Raw genomic sequence first — 23,203 nt, 5'->3', positions numbered from 1 at the left:
TGTGCTCTGAACTATAGGATGACAACTGTTGCTTCACCTCTGGGTTCCGTAGATAACACTTCCTGGTTTATCTGTTTATCCTATCTATAGTACATAGTATGCACACACGCTGCAACTTTAAGTTAAATAGCAAGCAAACGTAAGCTTAAAAAACACATTACCTCGTTGCTCAAATATTCAGATGTGGTAATATTTTGCTTTCTCCTCCTTTTTCCCTTTCATGTTCAACAAGCTGCCTGAACGCAGCAGAGGAAAGGAGAAGACGCTGCTGACTGAAGCACACAACACTAAGTGTGTGTGACTGGGATAATTACATTTGCCTTAATAGATTGAATTATCATTGAGTTTTAAGAATCATCTTCATATTTTGGGAAGAAGGGGGAAAAACTCAGCCCCTCAGGACATTTTTGCATCCACTGAGGCCACCCATGTTAAGCTGTTGTGACCACTGTCTTTGATCAGTGCGGCTATTGCCTTTCTAAGCCTGGCCAATATCCTACACTGTCACATGGAACCCCCTATAGGGCAAAGCTTCGGCCCTCAATGGGACATCATGTCCGAGCAGCAGAGGGCCATTGGTGGGCAGCGTGACCCTGATTTGAGCCTCCATCCATCTCCTAAGAGATGGAGCTTTGTGGTGATTCTTTCCCGAGAGAGAGGCAAAAGGCCAAGGCGACTCCAAGATATCAGTTTGAAGATTTTGCCCCCCTAGTGCGTGTTGCAATGATAGCATCCGCTAACTATAGACAAAAGGACTGAGGAAAAAAAACGTTCTTTTTGTTGCTAAGGGCAACAAGGCTTTGATTAATTTTCACATTTTATCCCTAAACCTTTAGCAGCTTAGTAAAAATACTTATCCAGCTCCTGTGTCCGTAGGTTTGCCAAACACTCACTCGATGCTGAATAAACTCTTATCTTATTGTGGCATATAAAAGGACTTAAAATTACCTCGCTCATTCTCGGTTTACGCCAAAGAGCACTCGTCAGTTTTATTTACTAAACTCTGTGAAAGGGATGGCAAACATTGCCATCTGCTTGATTTAACATGAACAGAATCGCATTCTTTGGGGATAAGTGCTCAAACTTTGCCTGAAATCTTTAATGGCTTTTCACTGATTTGGGATCTGGGCGGGGCGGTGACAGTGTCCATATCGCAAACAGAGGGCAAGATGGCCGAGGATGTGAACGGTAAGCCAGAAGTTCTGCTTGAGTGCATCTGAATGCAAGCTCTAGCCCCAAGAGGAGTGCAGCCCTTCCCCTCTCCAGTCTCAAAACCAAGCACCCTGAGCTTTCTGCTCACACCTCTTTGCCCTTGCATTGGTCTCTCTTTCACTATCACACCCACCCCCATCTCTTTATATGTCCAGCTGGCTGTGCCACAAAGACTGTCTCCCAGCTCCAAATGATCCTCAAACCCCCCCCACATGCTTTGTTCTGCTCATTTTCCCACTCCCCGAAGACAGAGTTTAGCTGCGAAAATGAAAATGAGGAAAGGAAAAGATTAAAAAAAGTTGGAGCATGCAAAAGAATGAGGGTTTAAGCCAAGGAAAACAATGAGATGTGCTAGACTTTTGGGACAGTCGAGACATTGTGTTTGCAGGCTGAAGACAGTGAGGAAGTGATATAGCTAAAGCAGAAGATCTGCAAAGAAGGCCAATTGTTAAAGATTTCTTGAAGTTTAACGAAATCTCTTTGCCAGCTGAACTTCTTCCCTGCTCTTAACAGTGCTCGTTTTGCCACTTTCTGCCACTTTCTGCGGGTTCTCAGATTATGTTTTGTAGTCTTCTTGCGGTCAATTAGAGGTAAAAAGTCCCTCCAGGTTGACTTGTTTTAGATCCCGTATCCCACCCTGCTGAAATGCCTGCAGTTCCCAAGCTTGTGTGAAATCATGCAGTGGATTGTTGTGCAGAAAAACGACCACAGTATGGAGATGTGGGCCGGAACTAATAGGATTGGTTTTGATTCATTAGATTCTCTTTCATCATCCTGGTTGGAATTCCACTCCACGTCTCCTCTTGCTTCACACTTTAAAAATGGACGTGGGAGGGGGTCGCTTATAATTGAGCCTCTATACTGCAAAAGCTCATTACTCTCTGGAATCATCTGCTTATTGAAACTCCATGGAATCAGCATCGGAACCATGTGAATGCGGCGCTGTGTTCGCCAAATAATCTGACAATGCGGTACAGGATATGATTCAATGGCTGGCAAATTTGAAACCAGTATGGAGAACAGCAGTTAACAACAGCAAAACACAGAAATGCCTGTAGCTTCTTAACTCAACTGTCAGCTGAATACAGCATCCTTTTCTTCAGAGAACGGAAAAACTATTTAGGTACACATTTACTTTTCCTCATATCACTTTTCCAGTCTTCAATTCTTGGATAATTCAGGTTTTACCATTGACGGTGGTTTCCAGTTCTCTATCAGTATGGATCATGATTAAGTCGCCCTCTCCATCTGTGTTGGATACTATTGAGCTGACCTTTATTTCACCGAAGCTTAAGTTGGATGCTCCCTCTTCCAATAGGTTCGTAAGCGAGAAGACGTATCAGGGTTTTGTAATGTGCCATTTTCAGGTCTGATCTCTCTGTGTTATTTACAGATGTCTTACATGTATTTTTCTCACTTTGTTTTTTTAAAAACAGAAGAAATATCTCACCTATAAAAAGAAAAAAAAGAAGGAATATCCCATCTATAAAACACAAGAACTTTAAAGCAAACGCTTAGTTTGCTTACGTTTATGCACATGCATTTAATTTTTTTGTGTTTTCTCAATGTTAAGCACACTGGGTTTACATGTCGTGAAATGCGCTGCATACAGTAAATAAAGTTGGCGTATTTTGGGTACTTTGTAATATTGACTTTGAAAACTGGGCCATCGAACTAACAGCATTAGAAACAGTTTAATTATTCAATCTCACTGAGTGTGAAAGGGTAGTGATACTCTGAACACTCATTTTTATAAAAGATAAGCCTCGCAACCTTGAAATGCAAGGAAACTGGTCAGTTTTGATCTTGATTTTCACTCTTTTTCTTTTTTTTTTTTTAACTGCATCATGTTTTGACCACTGTGATATATTTTGGGGAAACTGCGACTGCAGCTTAGAGCCTTTAGCCATCCTCTCGGCATTAGTCCAGGACCTCTGGTGTTTGAGTTCAGACCTTCCACTGGATTTCTATAACATCTATATAAAAGGCTGACTGCTGTAAATATACATACAAAAAACTAAAAAAACAGTACATTTACACATCACTATTCCACGTCAGGTGTCTTCTCTCCTGTAGTTGTTCCTGTCTGTGTTACTGGAGCTGTCTCAGGCTGTCATGTTCCAGGTGTTATGTTATGCTACGATCTAAACCAGTCTGCTCGATGTGCATCTCTCCTTTAATCCCAACCACTCGGCACAGATCATAACCCACACTGGGTCTGGTTCAGAGTGCAGCTCAAACGGGACACTTTGGACTACTTCTAAAAGTATTGCCATGTCTTCGTGTTACTATGGGTGACAGCCCTTTACTGTGATATAGACGGGCGTAGAAAAAGGGGGCGAGTGGGTTTGTGAGGCTTATTTTTGACCAACCTGTTGTTTTATCGCCGTCACTCCTGCTCTGGGTGAGCAGTGTTTAGAAAAAATGACTCATGGCTCTTCTCTTCAACATCCTGGTGCGGTGACCTTTAACATTGCTGGGCTTTTATCCTGTTAGTTAGAGGGTATTTTAGACAAGAGACCTCAAGAAACGTATTTATTGATTTAAAAAGAAACACATCAAGTAAAAATATATATAGTGTGTTTTCACAGCTTGTTTTAAATGACATGAAACACAAAGAAACACCAACAGCAGTGTCGTTTTCTCATAGTCATCAACCCACAAAGGTCTGTTCAGGTACAGTCTTTGGTCCGTTTCCGCAAGACGGACGAGCTTCACGCGACGCACCAGCTCTGCTTGCGTTAAGTTGTTTACATCAGGTTGTTTACATCGGGGGTTCCGGTGCCACTCCCGAGCTGCCAGCTTAGTATGTTCTTAAGACCTTGGCATGCACCGGCTCCAGGAAATGAAAGGGGAGCAGCATGAAGAGCGTCACCAGGAAAACGGCGCTCACCACAGCCAGAAGCACGTAGCGGCCAATGAACAAAGCGTCTACTATCTGCAGAGCAAAGACAGGATGAATGCACACTGAAGTGTTTATACTTACAAAGTGTCATTAGTGGGGCAGTATTTCCTCTATTAGCCACTAGATGTCACAAGAGGGCTTTCAAACGGATTCTGAGGCTGCAGACTTCCAGTCTACATGCTGTATCTGTATTTATACAACAATTCGGAGCTATTAGGGTTAGGTTAAAAGTTGGGTTAGTCTCACCCAATCGTGCCATGCGTTTAGTTTCTTTGTTGTGCTGGAGTGGCTTCACTGTGCTGAGGGATGTTTACTGTTTGCTGGAGGAAGACATTTAATAAAGTCTAACCTTTATGAAAACACTTAAGACTAATCCGGTTTCTGAACATTTGCTCCCGAAAGGAAAACCCAGTGCTCTGTAAATGAAAATAAGCAAGAATAGGTTCTAAGTTCTATCCAATTCTATTCTATTCAACCCACTGGACTGGAATCAAACTGATCTCTGGAGCAGATTCAAATGAAACTTATTCTTTAAGCTGCTCAGATGTACGGCAGTTCAGGTTTCCAGCGGCTTAGTTGGACCAACAATCATTAAGATAAGTCCTTTCTTCAACTCTATGTGCTTTTCCTGCTCAATACAACAGTAGAAATAGTTGTGAAGCTGTCTGTAGGAGCCATTTGGTTTTTTTTTTTCCTCATATACATGACCCATGAGTTTAACTATTTAAACTGAACATCTCCCTTTATTCTATTGACTCCATGAGCAGCTGATGAATGAGTACTGTATGCTATGGAAGCCTTTGAGGGCCATTCTGCACAGTGTCTTAGATATCAAGTAGTCCCCATGGCCAGCTGCTGCTTTGGTACAGTGAAAACTACCTGACGGATGAACTACCTGAAGCACCACCTCTGTGACATACAGCACCACCACCGATGCACACCTTTGGGTACAGTTGTACCTTCTTTTATGCCACTTTTCTTTTGACTGCTGTCAGACGTTGAGAGAGGAGCAGGTATTTGGTAACAGAGAGATTTAATTTGAGATATCTGGTGCGTCTAAAAAGCCCAAACTCTGTGCTGCGTTCAGCAGACCTGCTGCTGTAGGCCCAGTCTCATAAAAATTGCAACACTCAAGCTGTGACTTGCAAAATGAGATCGCTGTTTTTCTCGTGCTCATTTTGTCCCTTTTTAATATTTGTATAAATTCTAACCTGGTTTAGCAAGATTGTACATTCTGCCATTCAGTGACGAAGAACATTAAATGTGTTTTATACTCTGCTGTTATAACCCTGTATGAAAAACCAAGAGAATGTGCGTTAAATTGACATAAAGCCTAAAACGAAGGCTGTGAATTAATGTTTACATTTTGCTTTGTACATCCTTGTTATCTTACACATGCAGAAATGACTGTAGATCATTTATGAAAAGAGAAATAGAAGTTCATAGTGTGGAAGAAATGCAGCACATAATGTGTTTAGAACAACCTGTGATTGGTGGCACTGTTTGTTGTTTTAACTGCTGAAAATGCTTATTCTGGGGTTTCTTGTATTTGTTTTCTTTCTCCCAGATCCTGCTGCTCCTTCTCTGGATGGATGATCAGCGCGGACACAAATTGCACGGCGCTGCAAATCACCCAAGTAAGTCCACAAAGAGATATAAAACAATTTAGGGGCTGTTCTAGGAGAAACAACAGATCTTGATGGGACGTAATTGTTTCCTGGAGTTTTTAAAAGCTGAAAGCTTTGCTCAATGCTTCGCTGATTACACTGGGTCTGTGGTAATATCCATCAGGAGCCACCCATGAAGACGAGAATACAAACTGAGAAAAAACCCCTTAAGCCAGAATGACAGCGGAAGAGCTGCAGCCCAACTACTGTCTTCAGAAAGATTTCACAGGGACTGCTGTGGAATGAGACTAGGTGTGTGTGTGTGTGTGTGTGTGTGTGTGTGTGGAAACCCATCGGTTTCTAGTGGAGGTGGGGAAGATGTACGCCATTGCTTATGGATGCATTTAACACATCTCACTTTTTAATTTGCCAATTACGCAGCAAGCAGGATCCCAAAGTGTGTGGGGCATGTTTTATTAATGTGACACTGGGTGGTAGCAGGTGGGGGGTGGGGTGTTGTATAAACCACCCCCCACCCCAAATCCAAGACTGGCTTAATTGCTACTGTGATATTTTACTTTTGTTTAACAGCGAGAGGTTAAACATGTCTCTCACACCCACATTATCTCCCTGCTCGCAGCTGAGATTCAGGTTTTCATGTGCGATTGCTGAAAATGAATCCAAAAATGCCGTTTCTGACACACTTTAATGAAATGCTGGGTAGATGAAAACCCTTTAGATAACTTCTGCAATGTTGTACTGCAAAATGGGACTTCCTGGATCGCTCTACGAGACATCCAAGTGAAATAAACCAATAGGTACTCGATTCCAGTGTTTTAGAGAGGCTACAGAAATGGGGAGGATAACCCACTTTGTGTAGAGTTCTCAAATCCTCAACAGACACGCTGTTTCTCATTAAAATACATAAAATGCCAAAAAAAATAATAAAAAAAAAACAACCTAGCTTGCATTACTTTAATGTGTTAAATGAATACATAATAAAGCTTCCCGCCTCTCTCGGTCGCTGGTCTGGTATCTGCTGTTGCACAAAGGCTGTAAAACATTAGATGGCCAGGACGGGGCTCTGCTATTTCTATGGGGTGGCAGGTTGCTTGGCAGATCTGGCTGGCTTATTGGCACGACCCGGAGGCAACATGGGGGAGTGTTTGTTCTGTGTTGCTGTTGGACTAAGATAAAGCAGAACAGGCCCTTGTAATAAGCACACGCACAGAAGTGCACACAGTGGCACTATTTACAGGCATACAGTGCCGTGGATAAAAGCTTACAGTCGAGCAGAATGGAGGGTTTCGTTTAGGGTAGTATGTTTGTATGCACCAGCTTTACACTTAAGGTAATATTCAATTGAATTTAAAACAACTAAGTAGAGCCCATATCCTTAAAATAATTCTGTATGCTGCTGTTACAACTCTACAGCGTCGAAGTTTTGCCAAAACACCTCTTGGAAAAAATAAAGTACCTGCTTTTTCGTTTTTGTGGATTCACATATTCGGACATAAAAGAAATAATCATCTTTAAAATTCGGTAAACACGACCTCAGACGAAGAACGAAGCATGACAAAGAAAAAAACAATTCGCATCTTTACTGCCACCACTGCAAGTAGAAGCCCATAGCTGATCATCAGAAAGTCTGAGCAGCTTTATCGAAACAGACGTTATGACAGTTTGCTGGTCAGAGGCACGTTTGGAGAAAATTAAACGCAGCACATCAGCACAAACGCCTCATGTCAAGCACGGTGGTGGAGGGCTGATGATTTGGACATAGCTTTTCACACACTGCTTCTGCATTTTGGCTTAGTTTTTGTTAAATGAATGATGACACCATGTAAAATGTCATGTGTTGTTATTAATCTGAAGTTGTATTTACCTCATTTAAAGACCTGGTGTGGATCAGATCCCTAATATGTAAAGCTTTCTTATTCATATGACCAAACATTTGTGCTAAAAATACACGTGTACTTGTCGCCGTAGAGGAGAAGATTAAGCACCGAGTGTGTTTTCAGTCTGGGCATACACATTTGGTAGGTAATGAATCCCAAATGGCACAGCATCAAAACTGAAAACGATCTCAGCCTGCTTTCATTTTCAAACAGGCTACATTACGCTATCCTTTAGCATGAGCCACAATAACAGCCAATAATGATAGCCAAGGTCTTTGTATCTTTAATGCAGTAAAATGGTCTGACTTGTAACGTTTCTCATCGTGGATTTGGCAGTCGTAAAACATATATAAAACAATTTAAACTTAAAGTTATAAATGGAAACACGTCTATTCATCTCTTTGGCAGCATATGAGACGGGAACTGTTGTTAATGAACCGACAATACAAACCTGTAGATTTGAAGAAACTGACCCACTAATTAGGAATGGAGAGTGCAGACAAAAGTGTGTGTGAGCTCACCTCTATCTCTTTGAAAGGGGGCGGGATCTCTGGGCTGCGAGGGAAAAACACCAGCACCAAAGTGACGGTGAGAGCCAGGAGGAAAACGGGGACGACTCCTAACCTGTGAGAGACACACACAGTCTGTGTAAATATATAAGGAGTGATCCACAGGTGATCAACTCACACTCTAAACAGCAACAGTTTTTAGTGAGTTTTTAACATTTTTTCCAGCAAAGCAAATATTGCCATGTTTGACATGAACTTTAGATTTCATTCCACAGCATTTGGTTTCGCAGTGCACTACACATGAAAGTACACGTTTACTGGCTTTTTTCAAAGGGACAAAGGGATGATAGGTGAGATCATAGAAGCAAGGATTTACAAGATGCATGATTCAAGCAACTGATCTGTACAACGGTAGACTGATACAGTTGTTTCACAGGGTCTCTGAGTCAAATTATATATATATTTGCTTTTATTGTACATTTTTAATTATCTGGAATCAATCAGTTTTCCTGATTCAATACAAGGTGTTAAGGTAAAACTGATTTATTTTGGTACAAACTGCTGTGGTCAACTGCAGTAGACGAGCCGATAACTTATCAACATGACGAATTATCCAAAAAGCCTTACAAATAACAGGAGTAAAGTTATCTATGTTCCTTATTATATGTGATTTGGTTGAGGATCAAGTCAACATTCAAGTGTAATAAATGTCAAAGGAATACGACACGGACTAATTCAAGTATGGGTTCGCTTTCTCTCGTATCTGGGGTTTTCTTGATAAATGGTTTGCTTATAGAGTGTACGGAGGTGTTTATCTCACTCACTTTGCGGATCCGGATGCTCTCAGCAGCATCATCATGAACACAAGAGCCGCAATCCAAACAACAGCAATGACGAAAACGCCAGTACCGACTTGCAAGACCGTTTCAGCCATTTTTTGTTACGCAGATTTAAGGTAGCTTACACGAAAGTCTGAAGCGTCGAAACGCAACGTGGACCAAACATACGTTTAGAAACGATATTTGTCACATTATTAATCACATTCAAGCACAAAAAAGTCTGTCTTAGCGTTAGCAACAATAGCTAGTGGTACCGAAAGTGGGTAAGTTAGCTGCTGTTGCCATAAACTAAAATGTAGCACCGCTACGCTGAGACTGACCAAAGCGTATTAAATATGAAATAGTGGGTCAAGAAGTCTCATTTCCATATAAGTAACAACAAACTCCCCATTTGAGGTATGAGTAAGTAGAATAGGCTCTTTGCATAGCGTCCTGCGCTTCCTGGTAACCACAAACTTAAGTATGATTGGACAAATGAGCCTGACGAGCAGCCAATCAATTGCGCCGTTACTTAAAAGGAAGATTGCGTGAAAACGGTAGGGGGGCTGGCAGCACGGCCACTCAAAACAGTATGAAAATAGGCCAAATGTTTTAATGCAGCAAACATAATGTTACATTTCTTACATTTGCCTGGACACGGGCACGTATAGGAATTAAAGGGAAATTAGAGAGCTGGTAAATGTGCACAGGAAGCCACAACTGAGCACAGATGGAAAGACTGAAACAGCGGGAGAGTGATCTAAATCAAAACTAGTGAGTACTATTGGAAGCACAGACGAATCCTCTACAGAACAAACAGATCTGAAAATACGATTGTGCCGGTAGCATAGCTCTAATAGTTATGTCCAACCCTTATTTTATGTTATTGCTTTCTTTTTTTTTTTAATCCCGTGTTTTTTATTTTTAATAGATTGATTTTATGTGGCAGCAGATATCTTCTCTATGCGTGGGGTATTGTGGAAACTCGGGTTTTTTTCGGCATTATCCCAGCTGTATATATATATATATATATATAGATTTTTTAAACATGCAGTTGTTAATGCAGACCGAAAGGGGGCTGGCCAGGTCCGCGTTTCAAAGGTGTATGTGTTCCGGCACGCGTGCACGTGCGCGCTCCAACACGTGGTGCCTGTGTGAGTGTTTACTGGAAGAAGACATGTTGCCTTTAGGTGACACTCGTATCATCCATGTATCCGTGTTTGGAGGAATGAAAAACAGGAGGTAGAAACGTACACGCTGTAAAGCCGACACATGATGAAAGAGCTGCTTAAAGAAGCATTTTTATGTCATTGTTTTTTGTGGAGCCGGACTTCGAATATATGGTTTGGAAAACAGCAAATTGAATTTGTGAGTGGTGGACATGTTAAGGAGTGTCACCTCATGCCAAGAGAGTTCCTGATTCAAATCTCAGTTGTGGCCTCTGTGCAGAGTTTACATGTACTCCTTGTGCCTTATTTCCCAGGCTTCCAGTTTCCTGAATTAATTTGTGTGCATTTAGGCCATGGTTAAAGAAGTAGATAAATGTTGTATTGATTTCTAAACTTATTCGACCCAATGATTTATTCATTTAGTACATCGGCTTACTGACTTAAGAAGCAATTAGAAAGGATTGTGTTTCCTGCAACAAAACTCAAGTTTATCAACTGTAAAATTATTAAATAATAATAAAAAAACATGTTTCTGCAAGTATCAAATCACTTTAGAATCAACCATGTCTATCTGTACAGTGGCCATGCCTTCATTGCCATCTTCCACATTTGGGATACCCACCACCTTAAAAGGCACATAGAAGAAGAGTACTGCTCCAAAGACAACAAAGAAGATAGTGGAGGAATTGATGGTTGTGGATGATGTTTTGGGGGAACTTTGAGGGCACAAATTTGAGGAGTATAGATCCTACTTAAGACGTAAGACAAGAAAAGTCAGTGGCATGTGAATCAACACAAAGAGGCAAACAAATGAAAAGGTTCAGTGAATTGGGGGGGAGGCGATCTCAGAAAACAAATAATCAACTTTGGTGTGGCATTCCCTCAACAAAATCTTTTCAGAAGAGCAAAGGTCTGAGAAACTACTAAGTTGGCTGTTTTCACCCTCGCAGCTAATTTATTATACTGAGAAACAGTTCTGTGCAAAAGTCTTGAGTCGCCTCATTTCTTTATGTAGTGTGAAGAAAACAGCGACTGCGAGCAATGGTTTATTGAAACGTGCAAAACAGAGGTGGAAATACAGCTCATATTGAAATTCTAACACGCTTGAAGGTGAATTTGTCATGAGCACCTTTATTCTTCAACACAGATCAGATTTACCGTCATGCATACACACGAAATTTGTCCTCCGCTTTTAACCCATCCAGGTTGGCACCTGTTGACACACACATGCACAGGGTCACACACTCATAGAGACAGATGTTATACACTGGAGCGGTGGGCAGCTCCAGTGGCACAGCCATTCACAGCGCCCGGGGAGCATGGGGGTACGGTGCCTTGCTCAAGGGCACCTCAGCCATGACAAGGAGGTGAACTGCCACCCCTCCAACTGTCAGTTCACCTTTTGAGCGGTGAGAGTGGGAATCAAACCGCCAACCTTCAGGTTATTGGACAACCCAATCTTACCACCCTTAGACCAGCTTTCTGCCATTTCTTTAAGTAGTCTTCAGGAATAGTTCTCCAGGCTTCTTGAAGGACATTCCAAAGCTCTTCTTTGGATGTCGGCTGCCTTTTGTTCCATTCTCTGTCAAGATGATCCCACACTGCTTCAATAATGTTGAGGTCTGGGCTCTGGGGAGGATTCATCCCTCCATAAGACCTGTTGCCACTGATTTTCAGTCCACTTCTTGTGTCATTTGGCATAGCTCAGCCTTTTCTCCCTGTTTCCCTTCCTTAAGAATGGCTTCTTGACAGCCATCCTTCCATGGAGACCATTTCTGATAAGGCTTGGGCCAACAGTAGATGGATCAGCTGAAGGTCCAGATGCATCTCTCAGATCTTGTGTCAGGTCTTTGCTGGATTCTTTCCTCTTTCTTAAGGACATCCCTTTCAGATACTTTTCATCTGCTGTTGATAGTTTTTTTTAGGCCTGACACTTCTTCTTTTGTTCTCCGCTTATCCATTTTCCTCAGATGTTTTAAGGTCACACTACACAGCCAAGTTTTGAGCTAATAGCTCTTTGAGAATCATTTGAAATGGTTGCTATCTGTAACTCGACAGCTAAATGTCAGTACTTATTACACTTTGTTACTTTAAAGTCGCCATATTAAACTCTTCTTCCCACTCTTGAGTTCACGATCACGTCATGTTTACTAATGGTTTTATATGTATCAATAGTTTTTCTCTTATCTTTTGTATCTTTTTTCAGTAAAAAACAGCAAAGCATGTACTGTGCACGCTTGTGGCTACTGCTGAAGATCCATTATGAACTATAAATGTTTAAATTGAGTGTCCTTCCTGCCATTCAGGAGCAACCAAATTATATACTGTAATTTTGATTAGTCTACTGTGAACTGGCAAGGTAAATGCAACCAGGACGCACATGATGGCTTTTATTTTCCACAAGTAGCCCTTTCACGTGATTGTCGTATTTCCCATGGACACTTGAAGGCATCAGCAGCCCAGAGTTGGGGAAAAAGAAGAGAAGGCATGAAGATGGAGGTGGGAGGGGCCTGACATGACTGACGTCACCGGCTGTGTGGAGGAGTATAGGCTGTGTTGTCAGCCCAGTGTCAGTCTGATGAAGATTGGCATGCAGGTAAGCTGTCATTCATTTTCAATGTCAGTGCATGGGAACAGAGCTTTACCACTTCAGCGTCCTTTTCTCCCCTTTCCCCCCCTTCATTACAAAAGGCAGGACATTATTCATCCAGTCAGACAGCCAGCCAGGCCACAGTGAGGGGGGGCGGGGGGAGGGGGGGGAGAGAGGGGGGAGGGAAAGAGGGAGGGAGGGAGAGACGGAGAAGGGAGGGGGACGTATAGGAGGGGGAGAAAAAACACAGAAGGAAGGAGAGGAGATGCATTTTGTGCAGGACTGAAAGAGCGGTGTATTATTTTTTTTTCCCCTGCGCTCAACTCGGTGCTTGGATTTTTTAAAAAAAATCTTTTTTAAATAGTCGCGGCGATGTTTGCGATGCATGAATGAAGGGGTGCTTTGTGTTTTTTTTTTTTTTTTTTGCGCGAGGGTGCTGCTTTTCTGTGAAAGGCTGGATGTGAAAGAATAAAACCAGTGTAGAGATCAGGCGGAGTGAGCGCAAACCTGCAGGAGCTGGCGTCCGATTCCATGTCATTTTTTTTCTTCTCATTTTGTTCCTTTGAGCGCTTTTTTTTTTGTTAGTTAGCGGCTTCTCGGCCACATTACCTGTAGATAAACGACGAATCAGTGTCGGTGCAAAAAAAAAAAAAAAAAACAACCCCAAAAAGACAAAAAAAAGGTGTTGTGGTGTGTTTTTATTGCTGCTGGAATCATTCTTAATGCTGAAGTTACAACCGAGTGTTTGTAAAGTGATTTTTTTTCGGTTTCTTAAAGTTGTTGTTTTTTTTCCCATGGCTATTTAGTGTAAAACAAATCAGATTTGATCCAAATAAATTTTTAATCCATCAGAAATGTTATTTAAGACAGTTGTGTATGTGTGTGTAGCAGTTTTAGTGACCAAATGTTTTTTTGTCGTCAGTGTTCGTGGTAAATTGGATGTTTTTAAATGTATAACTTGCTTTTGTTCCCTGGTGACTTAAAACTGATGGACTGACTTTGTTTTTCTGTGACCTACATATGTAACTTGTGGCAGGGATGCCCCCCTTCTTCATTTTCTGTTTAACTTGAAAATGGAATTTTTGTTTCCGAGCTTTTAAGTTTTGTGCTTATCCCAAAACAAAGCAGCAACAACAAAAAAAAAATCCTTATTTGTCACACATGGGGGTCCCATATGGTCTTATTTCCTTGACGAATTTGGGACTGAGGTGTTTGTGCATCTCAGTGAGGTCTCATGTTTGCTTTGCCCTGCAAACCCTCCCTCGACTGAACACTGGCCTTCTTTGTGTGCTGCTCACCACTTTCTATTTCCAACGACCAGTATATTCCACGCTTGCCCGAATGACTGTTTTACATGATTTGTCAGCCGCTGAATCCTGTCAGTGCGTGAGCTATCGGCGTCCGTGTGTTTCAGACAGCTCGTCCTCCACAATAAGACCATGTTCGATTGGACTTGGATAGTTTTTTGGTACTTCTCTGAGTCATTTCAAGCGGCCTCATCTGCTCAGTCATTGTCGGCTTTAAATGTGCCCCTCAAACATTGCGTGGACCCACCCGTAAACATGCACATTTGACATCAATTTATCAAATAAAATAAAAACAATTTCAACTTGCCGAATGTGAAGTGCAGGAAATAAAACTTTAATGTCCGTGTTTCGGTTGTCTGTCAGCTGTAAAATTAAACAGCTGGGTGCAAACTTTGCTCCCTTTGCAGTAACAGGAGTTACATGAGCTTGATTAAATACGCCTGAGCTATTTGTTTACTAATCATCTGCTTCCCTGAGAAATCACAATGGCGATTTGAACCCCTTTAGCTCCCTGCATCAGAAACACTCGGCAGGTGCAGAGTGTAAAATCCCACGAGGAACTAAGCTAGCCCCCCCCCCCCCCCCCTCCCGTGACAGTAAATGCCTTGAAAGATGCTGTTGTTGTGGCTGGGAGTCGCTGTTAAAAGAGCAAGAGTGGATGATTCAGCTGGGAATGAGTTTCGACTCATAACGCATCATCACCCTCAGAGATGTTTGTTCTTTGTTGTGATGTACCCCACACGGCTCTACATATTGTCAGAGCGGGATAATGCCAATTTGGTTTATTCACCAAACCCTGCTGCGATCTTAATTGATGATTTGTGTCATTGGACAAGCAGCCCAGGGGCATCTTTGGGGGCTGCAAAATACTCCCAACCCCATTTGCATATTCCCATTTCTCCTATACGGGTAAATTACATGATGAGGTGTGATGCTGTGTATTCCTACAGCTTTTTGGGGGGGGATAATCACTAATAAAGCGATTCAGTCAGACTAAATGAAGGAAGTAAACAGAGCGAGGAGAGCATATGTTAGAAACCAATTTCAGCATTTATGTACAGCCATAAAGCGGTTGAGGAAATTAAACCAAGAGCAGAGAACTAGTCATTTCCTTCACCTTTGCTTCTAATTCCACCCTGTGTGATGCCGCGGAGGCCAATTCACAAGAAGATATGCTGGGTTTTTTTTCTTCTTTCTTTTATCTCTCTTTTTAATAATTTTTTGCAGCGGTTTGAATCATATGAAACTAATAAAAGTCACTTTGCAGGATTCCTTTTGGAGGCAATCTGATTGTGAACTCTTCCATTCTATATTTATTTTTCCTACACGCCTAACTGGTTTAAATCCAGCTGGAGAAACAGAGAGCATGTTTGGAATTATTCATAAGGCTTTGGTCTGCTGGGTATCCTCAGCGGAGTGCATCTAGGTCCTGTTCCGACCCGTGAGCAATGTGATGTTGGCTAGTTTTCTTATGTTCGATAGTGCAGCAATCCTTAAGACAGTTGTGTTGCGCTGCATGTTTCGGCCCTGTCTGGGCCCTCACAGGTCATGCCCACTAAGCCCGTTTGATCCCTATTGCTCTCGAGAGGAAGCAGAGGCCTGTTTATACCGTCAGACAGCGCAGCTTAAGGACAGCCCTCGCACGCTTACCCCTGCTCATACCACAGCCAGTGCTGCGCTGGCATAGCTCTAAGTAAGCCACCAGGGAGCGGGTTCGGAGAGAGATGGATTGACTTGATTTATGCTTCAAGACGAACAGCAGGCAAATTCAGAGATTTATTTTTTTTCTTCCGCATGCTATCAACATCACAGAGCTTTGTTTCTGGAAGGACGTACGAAAACACAGATGTACAAGAAATACGTGCTGCGAGGAGTCGAAGCTACGTTTTTTTAAAAAGCGCAATTAGGCACTAATGTCATTGTTCTGCAGAGTCAAATGATTGAAACTTCTTCCATGTTGAAAAGGGCTCGTCTGGCAGAAAAATCTGATCTTTAAAGTTTGCTTTGAATTAATTTTGATCAGCGTCATTTACCGATTTAAAAATCCAAAAGTAAAAGTCATTTAAGTTCTGAAGTTTGGGGGAAAAAAAGGGTGTTGTGCCTTTTTTCAGGAAATGTTCTAGTGAAACATTAAAGTTTATATATATATATATATATATATATATATACATATATGGAAAACGTATGAATGAAATACAATAGAAACTCTTTCTCTATCACTTTTGTTAATAATATTCAGTGACAATATATTTTTGTCTTTAGAATATTTGGATCCGGTTTCCCTTTCTGATTCATTCACACACCCTGACCACGCCTTAGAAACTTTAAGGACACTATTGACAGCCTGCTTCCTCCGTTTAGCTTCTGATTTGAGTAGCGCTTGACACCTTGATCTCAGCCATTCTGTTAGTTGTGTTTTTATTGAATGTTGCGCTCGGTTGGCTTCAGACTGACAGTACAGTTACACGCACAGTTGAGTCAAACTCCAGTTGGACTTGGACCTCCATCTTTGTAACTCTTTACCTGCACAGTAGAGGAACTGGAGTTAGTGACTGAAGTATGTCCGATGATGTGACTCTGTGGACTGTGTGGAAGAAACCTTCGAGGCGTTCTGCTGCTTCTTACTTTCTCTGCGGGAATTCACTGCACAGATGGTGTTGTGGTAACGAAAATCAGGATTTTGTCGGAGCAGGGCGACAGTCTGGAAATATTTTAAGTGGCCGCGTGGTTGGCTGTTTGTGCACGGCGGTGTGGCGGTTCTTGAAGTCCCAGCTGGGGCCTTTCTGCGTGGAGGGCATGTGCATGCGCAGCTGTCCACGGGTGCTGTCCACAACTTCCTCCAACCATCTAAAAACATGCATGTTAGGCTAATTGGTGATTCTCAATTGACCCTAAGAGTGAGTGTGCATGGTTGTTTGTCTCTGTGTAGCCCTGCGATGGACTGGTGACCCGTTCAGAGTAAACCCCACCTCTGGCCCATCGCTGGCTGGGATAGGCTCCAACCTCCCCCCCACCCCCTGCAATCCTTAATTTGATTAAGAAGAAAATGTATGAATAGATTAACGAGAATACTTGCAGAGCACCTACGTTTCCAACCACAGTCTTGGTTGGTTGGGCTGGCTTTGATCAGACTTGCGTGTTATCATGCAAAAAGTCCAGTTTTGGTCTGACTACACGTGTCGTGTAAACATACTTACTTACATAAATCCATTTAAATTTTTTTTTTTTACCAGAACCAAGGTGTTTCTTTTGTTTCCCCTAAATTGTAGGCCAGAGTCTCCACGTTATGGACTCTTGTATCTGTTTTGCACTTTGTGTGTCCGCTGACTTCCTGCTTCATTAAAAAACATACTTCTTCTCACACTAATCCAGCTGTAGCTGCCAGCAACCACTTGCTATCTTAAATGCATGAAGATAGCTGTAACTCTGTAACTTTGTATAGAAAATGCTGTAGCAGACAAGGCTGTTTTTTAAATTTTTTTTTTTTTTTATCTCAGTTAAGTTTTGCTCATCGTTTGTCATTGAAAGTCGTTTCCCATATTGAAAAAATAAAAATAAAAAAGGAATCTGTCAGTCTTCAGAATGTAAGTCATTGATTGAAAGCTCTCAGCACATTTATATCAACTGCTCATCAGAGGGCTCTCAAACTAACTTTTTAGTCCACACAATAATAGGAAATGTGCGCTTGAACAATGAACACCACAGCATGGAAGGAGTCACACAAAGGCTTTAGCCATTAGGTAATGATTTTAGCATCACAACTCTGATTATGCTCCGCTTTTTTTTTTTTGAGGCAGAGGAAATGAAAACCCAGCAGGGACACATTCCCTTAACTGCGAAAAAGTCAACCAATAGAATGGAAAATGTCCGATACGGCTTCAAGTTTCACCAGCAGGATGCACACACAGATGGGCGTTGAAAATATGTGTCAAAGATCCGTCAATATTTAGCCGGGTTCCATCTTTAGATTCGATCAGTGATCAACAGTGCTTGTGAATAGATTTTGCTGGGAGTTCTTTTTTTTTTTTGCAGCAAAAACAATTAAAACATGGTATTTTTAGACATCGGTGATTATTATTCAAGGATCAAAGACACAATCAAATTAGCAACAGCTTATCATACATTCTGCTTTTGAAGACCTTTTTAACAAGAGTGTGAACCTCTTTGTGCCTTTGGTTCTTATCTCTTGTGGAATGAAGATAATCCTAATAAATGAGTGGAGCATCATGCAGAGAAAATATGAAGCCTGCCAGTAAATCCTAAATTTATTATAAATAGGAGTGCCGTTAACAGCTAAGCTGGCTGAGGTTCAAAATATTTGATTTGAATTCAGCTGCAGATTATTGCAGAGGAAATCCCACCGAGCACCGTGTGGCTGTATATTTGCCCTATTCTTTAAAAAAATGAATAAAGGCATGGGTCAAAAATGCTGCTTTTGAGAAATTCTCACAAAGCAAGAATCTAAAAACTCCCTGCTGACTGCAGTTCTGTCTGACAAAGAGGTGTTTTTCTTATGATTTTCATGAAAACAACTCAAATTGGTCAGCACTGCCTAAAGACCACGAAAAAAACCCAACTTTGATACAATTCCGTCAATTCCTCAATTTTTTGCAATATAGACTTCTAATAGTTATAGCCCCCTCTAGTGGTTGACTTTTGCCAGATTTGGCGTATATATTTAGGACGTCATGCCAAACTTGGGATATGAATTTCATGTTAATATATGGTTACAGGTTCCATAGTTTTGCTTGAATGCTTGCCTGTACACAGCAGGCAGTGAAAAACACTTTTTTTTTTCCACAGATTTTATACCTTTATCGTCACTCTAGGTTTTGGACATGTGGACAAATGCTTTGTCTTTTACATATTGTCTTGAGAAAATGGGCTGCTGCGCTGCAGCTATTATAGGCTACCAGCTGTTTTTCCAGCAATGCAGTGCTGTTACAAGCAGGAACACTATTGGTTCTCCTCCTTGAGTCAGATAAACCTTTATTAAAAAGCCAGATTCACAGGCGTTTTCTGTAAGTCAACCTATGTCCCTGTTCTGAAGAGCTGTCGCAACTCTGGTCACTTCCTGAAGTTATTTTGTCACCCATTGGTGCAAGCGGTATGAACACTCGATAACATGTGAGAAAGGCGCTCTGGAGTTGGAGGTCAAGTGAAGGTAGATGGACTTTCTGAGTCGCCTTGCTGTATGCTGATTATTGGTAGAGCAGTCCATCGAAATCTGTCGCACTTTGAATAAAAGTGCTGACCTCCAGTCGGGTGTTTTCAATAACACGGTTCCATCTTAAACAGTCCTCGCCAAAGTTATTATCCAAGCGTGTTGCTCTTTCTGCCACTTTCATCTCATCTGAATGTTTCAGCCTATTGCTCTCCAGGATGCCATTGATCTGAAGGACAATATTCTCATTCAGTCACTTGCTGTTCCTTTATTTCTGGCATTAGACTTCAACAAAAGTGTCCCTCTTAAAATCCATTTGTCTACATTGCTGTTAATCTTCAAGAGGTCTTTGAGGATCCCTGGTGAAGCACTTGTTAGTGTATAAGCTCTTAGGTGAAACAGCAGCTTATCAGCAGACTTTAGTAAAAGCATTGTTCAGTGGCAAGGACGGAACAATTTTGAGGTAATGCTTTTTAGCGATCACTCTTATTAGCGGCAAATGGCTTCCTTTATGTAGTGCTGTAACCTGCTGTAAAAGTGTCAGGATTTTATAACGGCACAGGCCTCAGTGGAAGTGCATTTCTATTTCCACGGGAAGGTTATATCCGCGACGCTGTTTCATAAGCCTTGTCACTCGAGGAGGACTACACTATTTTATTCTTGTATCATATTTCATGAAGGCCTCTGGCATCTTGGATGTCTCAGTGCCGCAGGATTCATGCCGGAGTCCAAAGGATCTAAAGTCCTCTGATATTGTAATACAAAGTCCCTTTTTTACCCTGGAGGTTAACTGTTTAGCCGGTAGTTTTTTTAACTTGAAGGGACACCATAGCTACTTGATATGTAACCCCAACCACTTACAAGTCCCCTGTGGTAAAATAACATGTATTGTAACAAGTCCTTCAAACTTAAAATGGCCACATAGGTCATTCGTTCATACCCTCCAATATGGTGCTCAACAGCTGGTTGCCTTGGTTACATGTTAACACAATGCGCGACAATGAAACTTTGACACTTCCTAGAGGCTTTAGGCAGTATTTTCAAGGGGTTAGGTTTATACATCAGTTCTACATGACTAAGGTTAGAAAACCATCATAGGTAGGGATAAAATACTAAACAGCCTGCATGAACAAATGCAACATGGGCACGTTTTGAGCGAGGACAGTCATTATTTTAGACTCTTTAACACGTAATTTCTTAAATCAATTCAGCAGACTCTACCTGTGCAAAGTAAGGCTCCACAATCCAATTCTCCTCAAAACTAAGTGGTCACGAAAACTCAATCTATTGATTCATGTCCACAGAGACAATTCTCACTCTTTTTTTTTTTTTTTTTTTTTTTTTCATGTTACAGGACATGAAAATGACCCCAGAGAGGTACATCAGTATTTTAGGAAATAGTGAGAATAACGATTGTTGCATCACCTTTTAAGAAGCAACAAAGTCGGCATTTGGAGTTTGGAGGGGTCGAAGGATGGAAACGAACAATCGAACAGCATGACTGTCAAGCCGATCAATCGAGTTCGAGTCACGTTCCGCCACAAACTTTATTTTAAAGTGTCCTTTTCGGATTCAGTTCCTGTTTCAAGGGTGTTTTGCAAATTACCTGATTTAGGTTGCCCATTAAGAACTACATGGTTAAGGTTTAGAAACAGCATGACTTGCATTAAACACACTGGAATGATGTGTCTCATCAATGTATCGATCTCTTGGAACACTGGCGGCAGAGTCTCGCCCCGTCAGCTAAACTCACAAAAGCGTTGGACACATTAACCAGACGTCAAACAGCAAATCTCCCTGTTTCAGGACTCTGGTGTTTTTCTGTGAGTTGGGGCCTTGTTTCGTTAACCTGTAAAACCTTCTGATGTGTGTGTGTGTGTGTGTGTCTGAGAGGACTTTTGACTGCAAACATGTTCTGAAGCGGCTTAATGTCCGAAGAGACACCTGTGAAAAAGTCATTTCTGCAGAATTATACAGCAGCTCGATTACTCCCAACATCAGCTGTCCATATGAAACGCATGGCGTGCTGTGATTGCCACCTTGGTTGTATCCATCGCCCTTGCTTTTCTCCTCTCCTCACTTCATTACGTTTACAACATTACGACTTTGCTGAGAGTGTAAGGAAACACGAGCGCCGCTGACATTAACCTGCAGAGCATGGGGAGAACTGATGGCTAGTTCAGTTCTTTTGTTCGCATCAGTGTGTTTTTCTCTTTTATTTCCTCTTCTTTTGTCGAGAGCAGGATCAAACACGGCTTCCTCGAAAAAGATGCTCGGCATTGTGCCGACGTTTGGTGTGAATCTGAAAACCCGACAGTCCTGTTGAGAGTGGCGTGGTGTTGTTCGGCTTTAAGTGGTCATGTAGTATCATATCTCGCCTGGGGCTTGGATTCTGGAAATAGTTATGAGTCAACTATTAGCAGCAGGGAGACTTGGAATGAAGATGAGTAACAGAGGTTTTTAAGTCTCTTAAATGTGGTTTTATTTTAAGGTCGCTGAGACAAACTTCCGCCAGAGAATGTCTGTCTACGTAAGAGGAGTTCTGCATCGGTACCTTTTTTTTTCCTTTAAAAGCCTTTTTTAAAAGCGTGATTATAAAAACTCCATTTGCTCTCCAAATTAAACGCTCTTTCCTTTGCCTTTCGCCGTGGCCTGCAGCAGTGACTCAGTCCGGCTTGAGTCCTATTCATAATCTCCAGAGTAGCCGTGAAACATTTCTTTCCCTGGCCATGAGCAAAATGCGTGCCGGCATATTAAACCCTGTTAAACTCTGTTTCCAGGCTGCCTCGTTCCATCAAACAAGTTTAATTTATAAGAAAAAAAAAAAGTCAAGCCAAGCAGGCACAGGAAAAAAAAAAGAAAAAATCAATTACTGCTCTGTTTCCTGTCATTTGTGGTGGCAGACACATAATTTGTCAAAGAAAGCTGTGCTGTGTTAAATCTGTTTGTACAGTGGTACAGACAAACCGCACACCAGCTCAGATTTTTTGAAGTGGTAATATTTAATGACTCTACGATGCGCTTGTGATTTTTTATTTTTTTTGCGAGTGCTCGACTCCGAGCACCACTCCTTCCTTTTAGTGTCCTTTCTGATTTGCTGCGGCCGACGAGACGCGAGGCTTTCGAGTCGTGCTGCTTTTCAAGTTGTAATGTAAACATGTCCGATTTTCTGGAAGCGTGTGAAGAGGCTCGGGGAGCAAGCATGCACAATTATCATCACATATCCCTGCTTTAAATCAGTCTTTGCAGAGAGGTTTATCTAAAAAAAAAACAAAAAAAACCTCCACTTCTCTAGTTTTACGGGTCTGTTCTCACTGAAATGCCTCTTTTTCGAAAACAACGAGGCTCTTCTGTGGGCTTAATGAAGAAAATATTCCTTAAATATTATCAGGGAGCGCAGAAATGATTCCACATGTTAATCGCTGCACTATGAACTGAGTGGAGAAGGAGAAAAAGCAGATTGAACCCCCACTTTCTCAATCTAGACTTCTTTCCACTACAAAGAATAATTACTTTTCCCAACTCCCTTGCCATAATTAGTTACTACTCTTTTATCTTATCTGAGTGTGCATAATTATCGCAGTCATCATATTAGATTATTTCATGCATAATAAATGAACTCAAACTGTGTGTGGGGTAATTAGCATGTTGGAAAATGAGCCACGATAAGAGGTTCGCACTCTCTCAAAGATTTTTATTGTTGCTGACATTCCTGAAAAGAAGGAACACAGACGGAGCTGAAATATTTAGCCATCAATGTTTAGTCTTTGTATGAAGACATTGTCTTCTTATACTATAAGTTAATGGTATGTGTTTTTACACAGCAGCTCGCTGTATGGATCCTGTTGGTTTTGCTGTTATATTTTAGTTTTTTGTCATGTTAACTTACAGTGTCGTGCATCAGTCCTGAGCCGCTTAAACTCTTTTAATTTAGCTTCCAAGCAGCTGGATTTTCTTTAAATCTTTTAAAGTGGTCTTGAGCAATAGTTCTGCAGGCTTTCTGAAGTATTTCAGGGGACATTGG

At 41.6% G+C, this 23,203-nt stretch overlaps 2 protein-coding genes across 2 annotated transcripts in view; one reads left to right on the top strand and one right to left on the bottom strand.

Moving 5' to 3' along the window:
* Positions 1-3,881: 3,881 nt before the first annotated feature.
* Positions 3,882-9,408, bottom strand: tmem218 (transmembrane protein 218). The gene is made up of 3 exons (XM_072375343.1): positions 8,956-9,408; positions 8,144-8,246; positions 3,882-4,150 (listed from the first exon to the last, which is right to left on the bottom strand). Exons 1-3 carry the CDS (start codon positions 9,063-9,065, stop codon positions 4,016-4,018), a joined length of 348 nt encoding a protein of 115 aa, XP_072231444.1. The 5' UTR covers positions 9,066-9,408; the 3' UTR covers positions 3,882-4,015.
* Positions 9,409-12,651: 3,243 nt separating this feature from the next.
* Positions 12,652-23,203, top strand: part of pknox2 (pbx/knotted 1 homeobox 2) — a 115,729-nt gene continuing 105,177 nt past the window's right edge. Inside the window, exon 1 of the mRNA XM_072374412.1 lies at positions 12,652-12,714. The gene's annotated coding sequence lies outside the window, so the exon portion shown is untranslated. The remainder of the gene's footprint in view (positions 12,715-23,203) is intronic.

This window comes from Leuresthes tenuis, unplaced genomic scaffold (genome assembly GCF_036924035.1).
Source record: "Leuresthes tenuis unplaced genomic scaffold, fLeuTen1.0.hap1 SCAF_21, whole genome shotgun sequence".
Classification (NCBI taxonomy): domain Eukaryota; kingdom Metazoa; phylum Chordata; class Actinopteri; order Atheriniformes; family Atherinopsidae; genus Leuresthes; species Leuresthes tenuis.
This window is presented reverse-complemented; position numbering and strand designations above follow the sequence as displayed.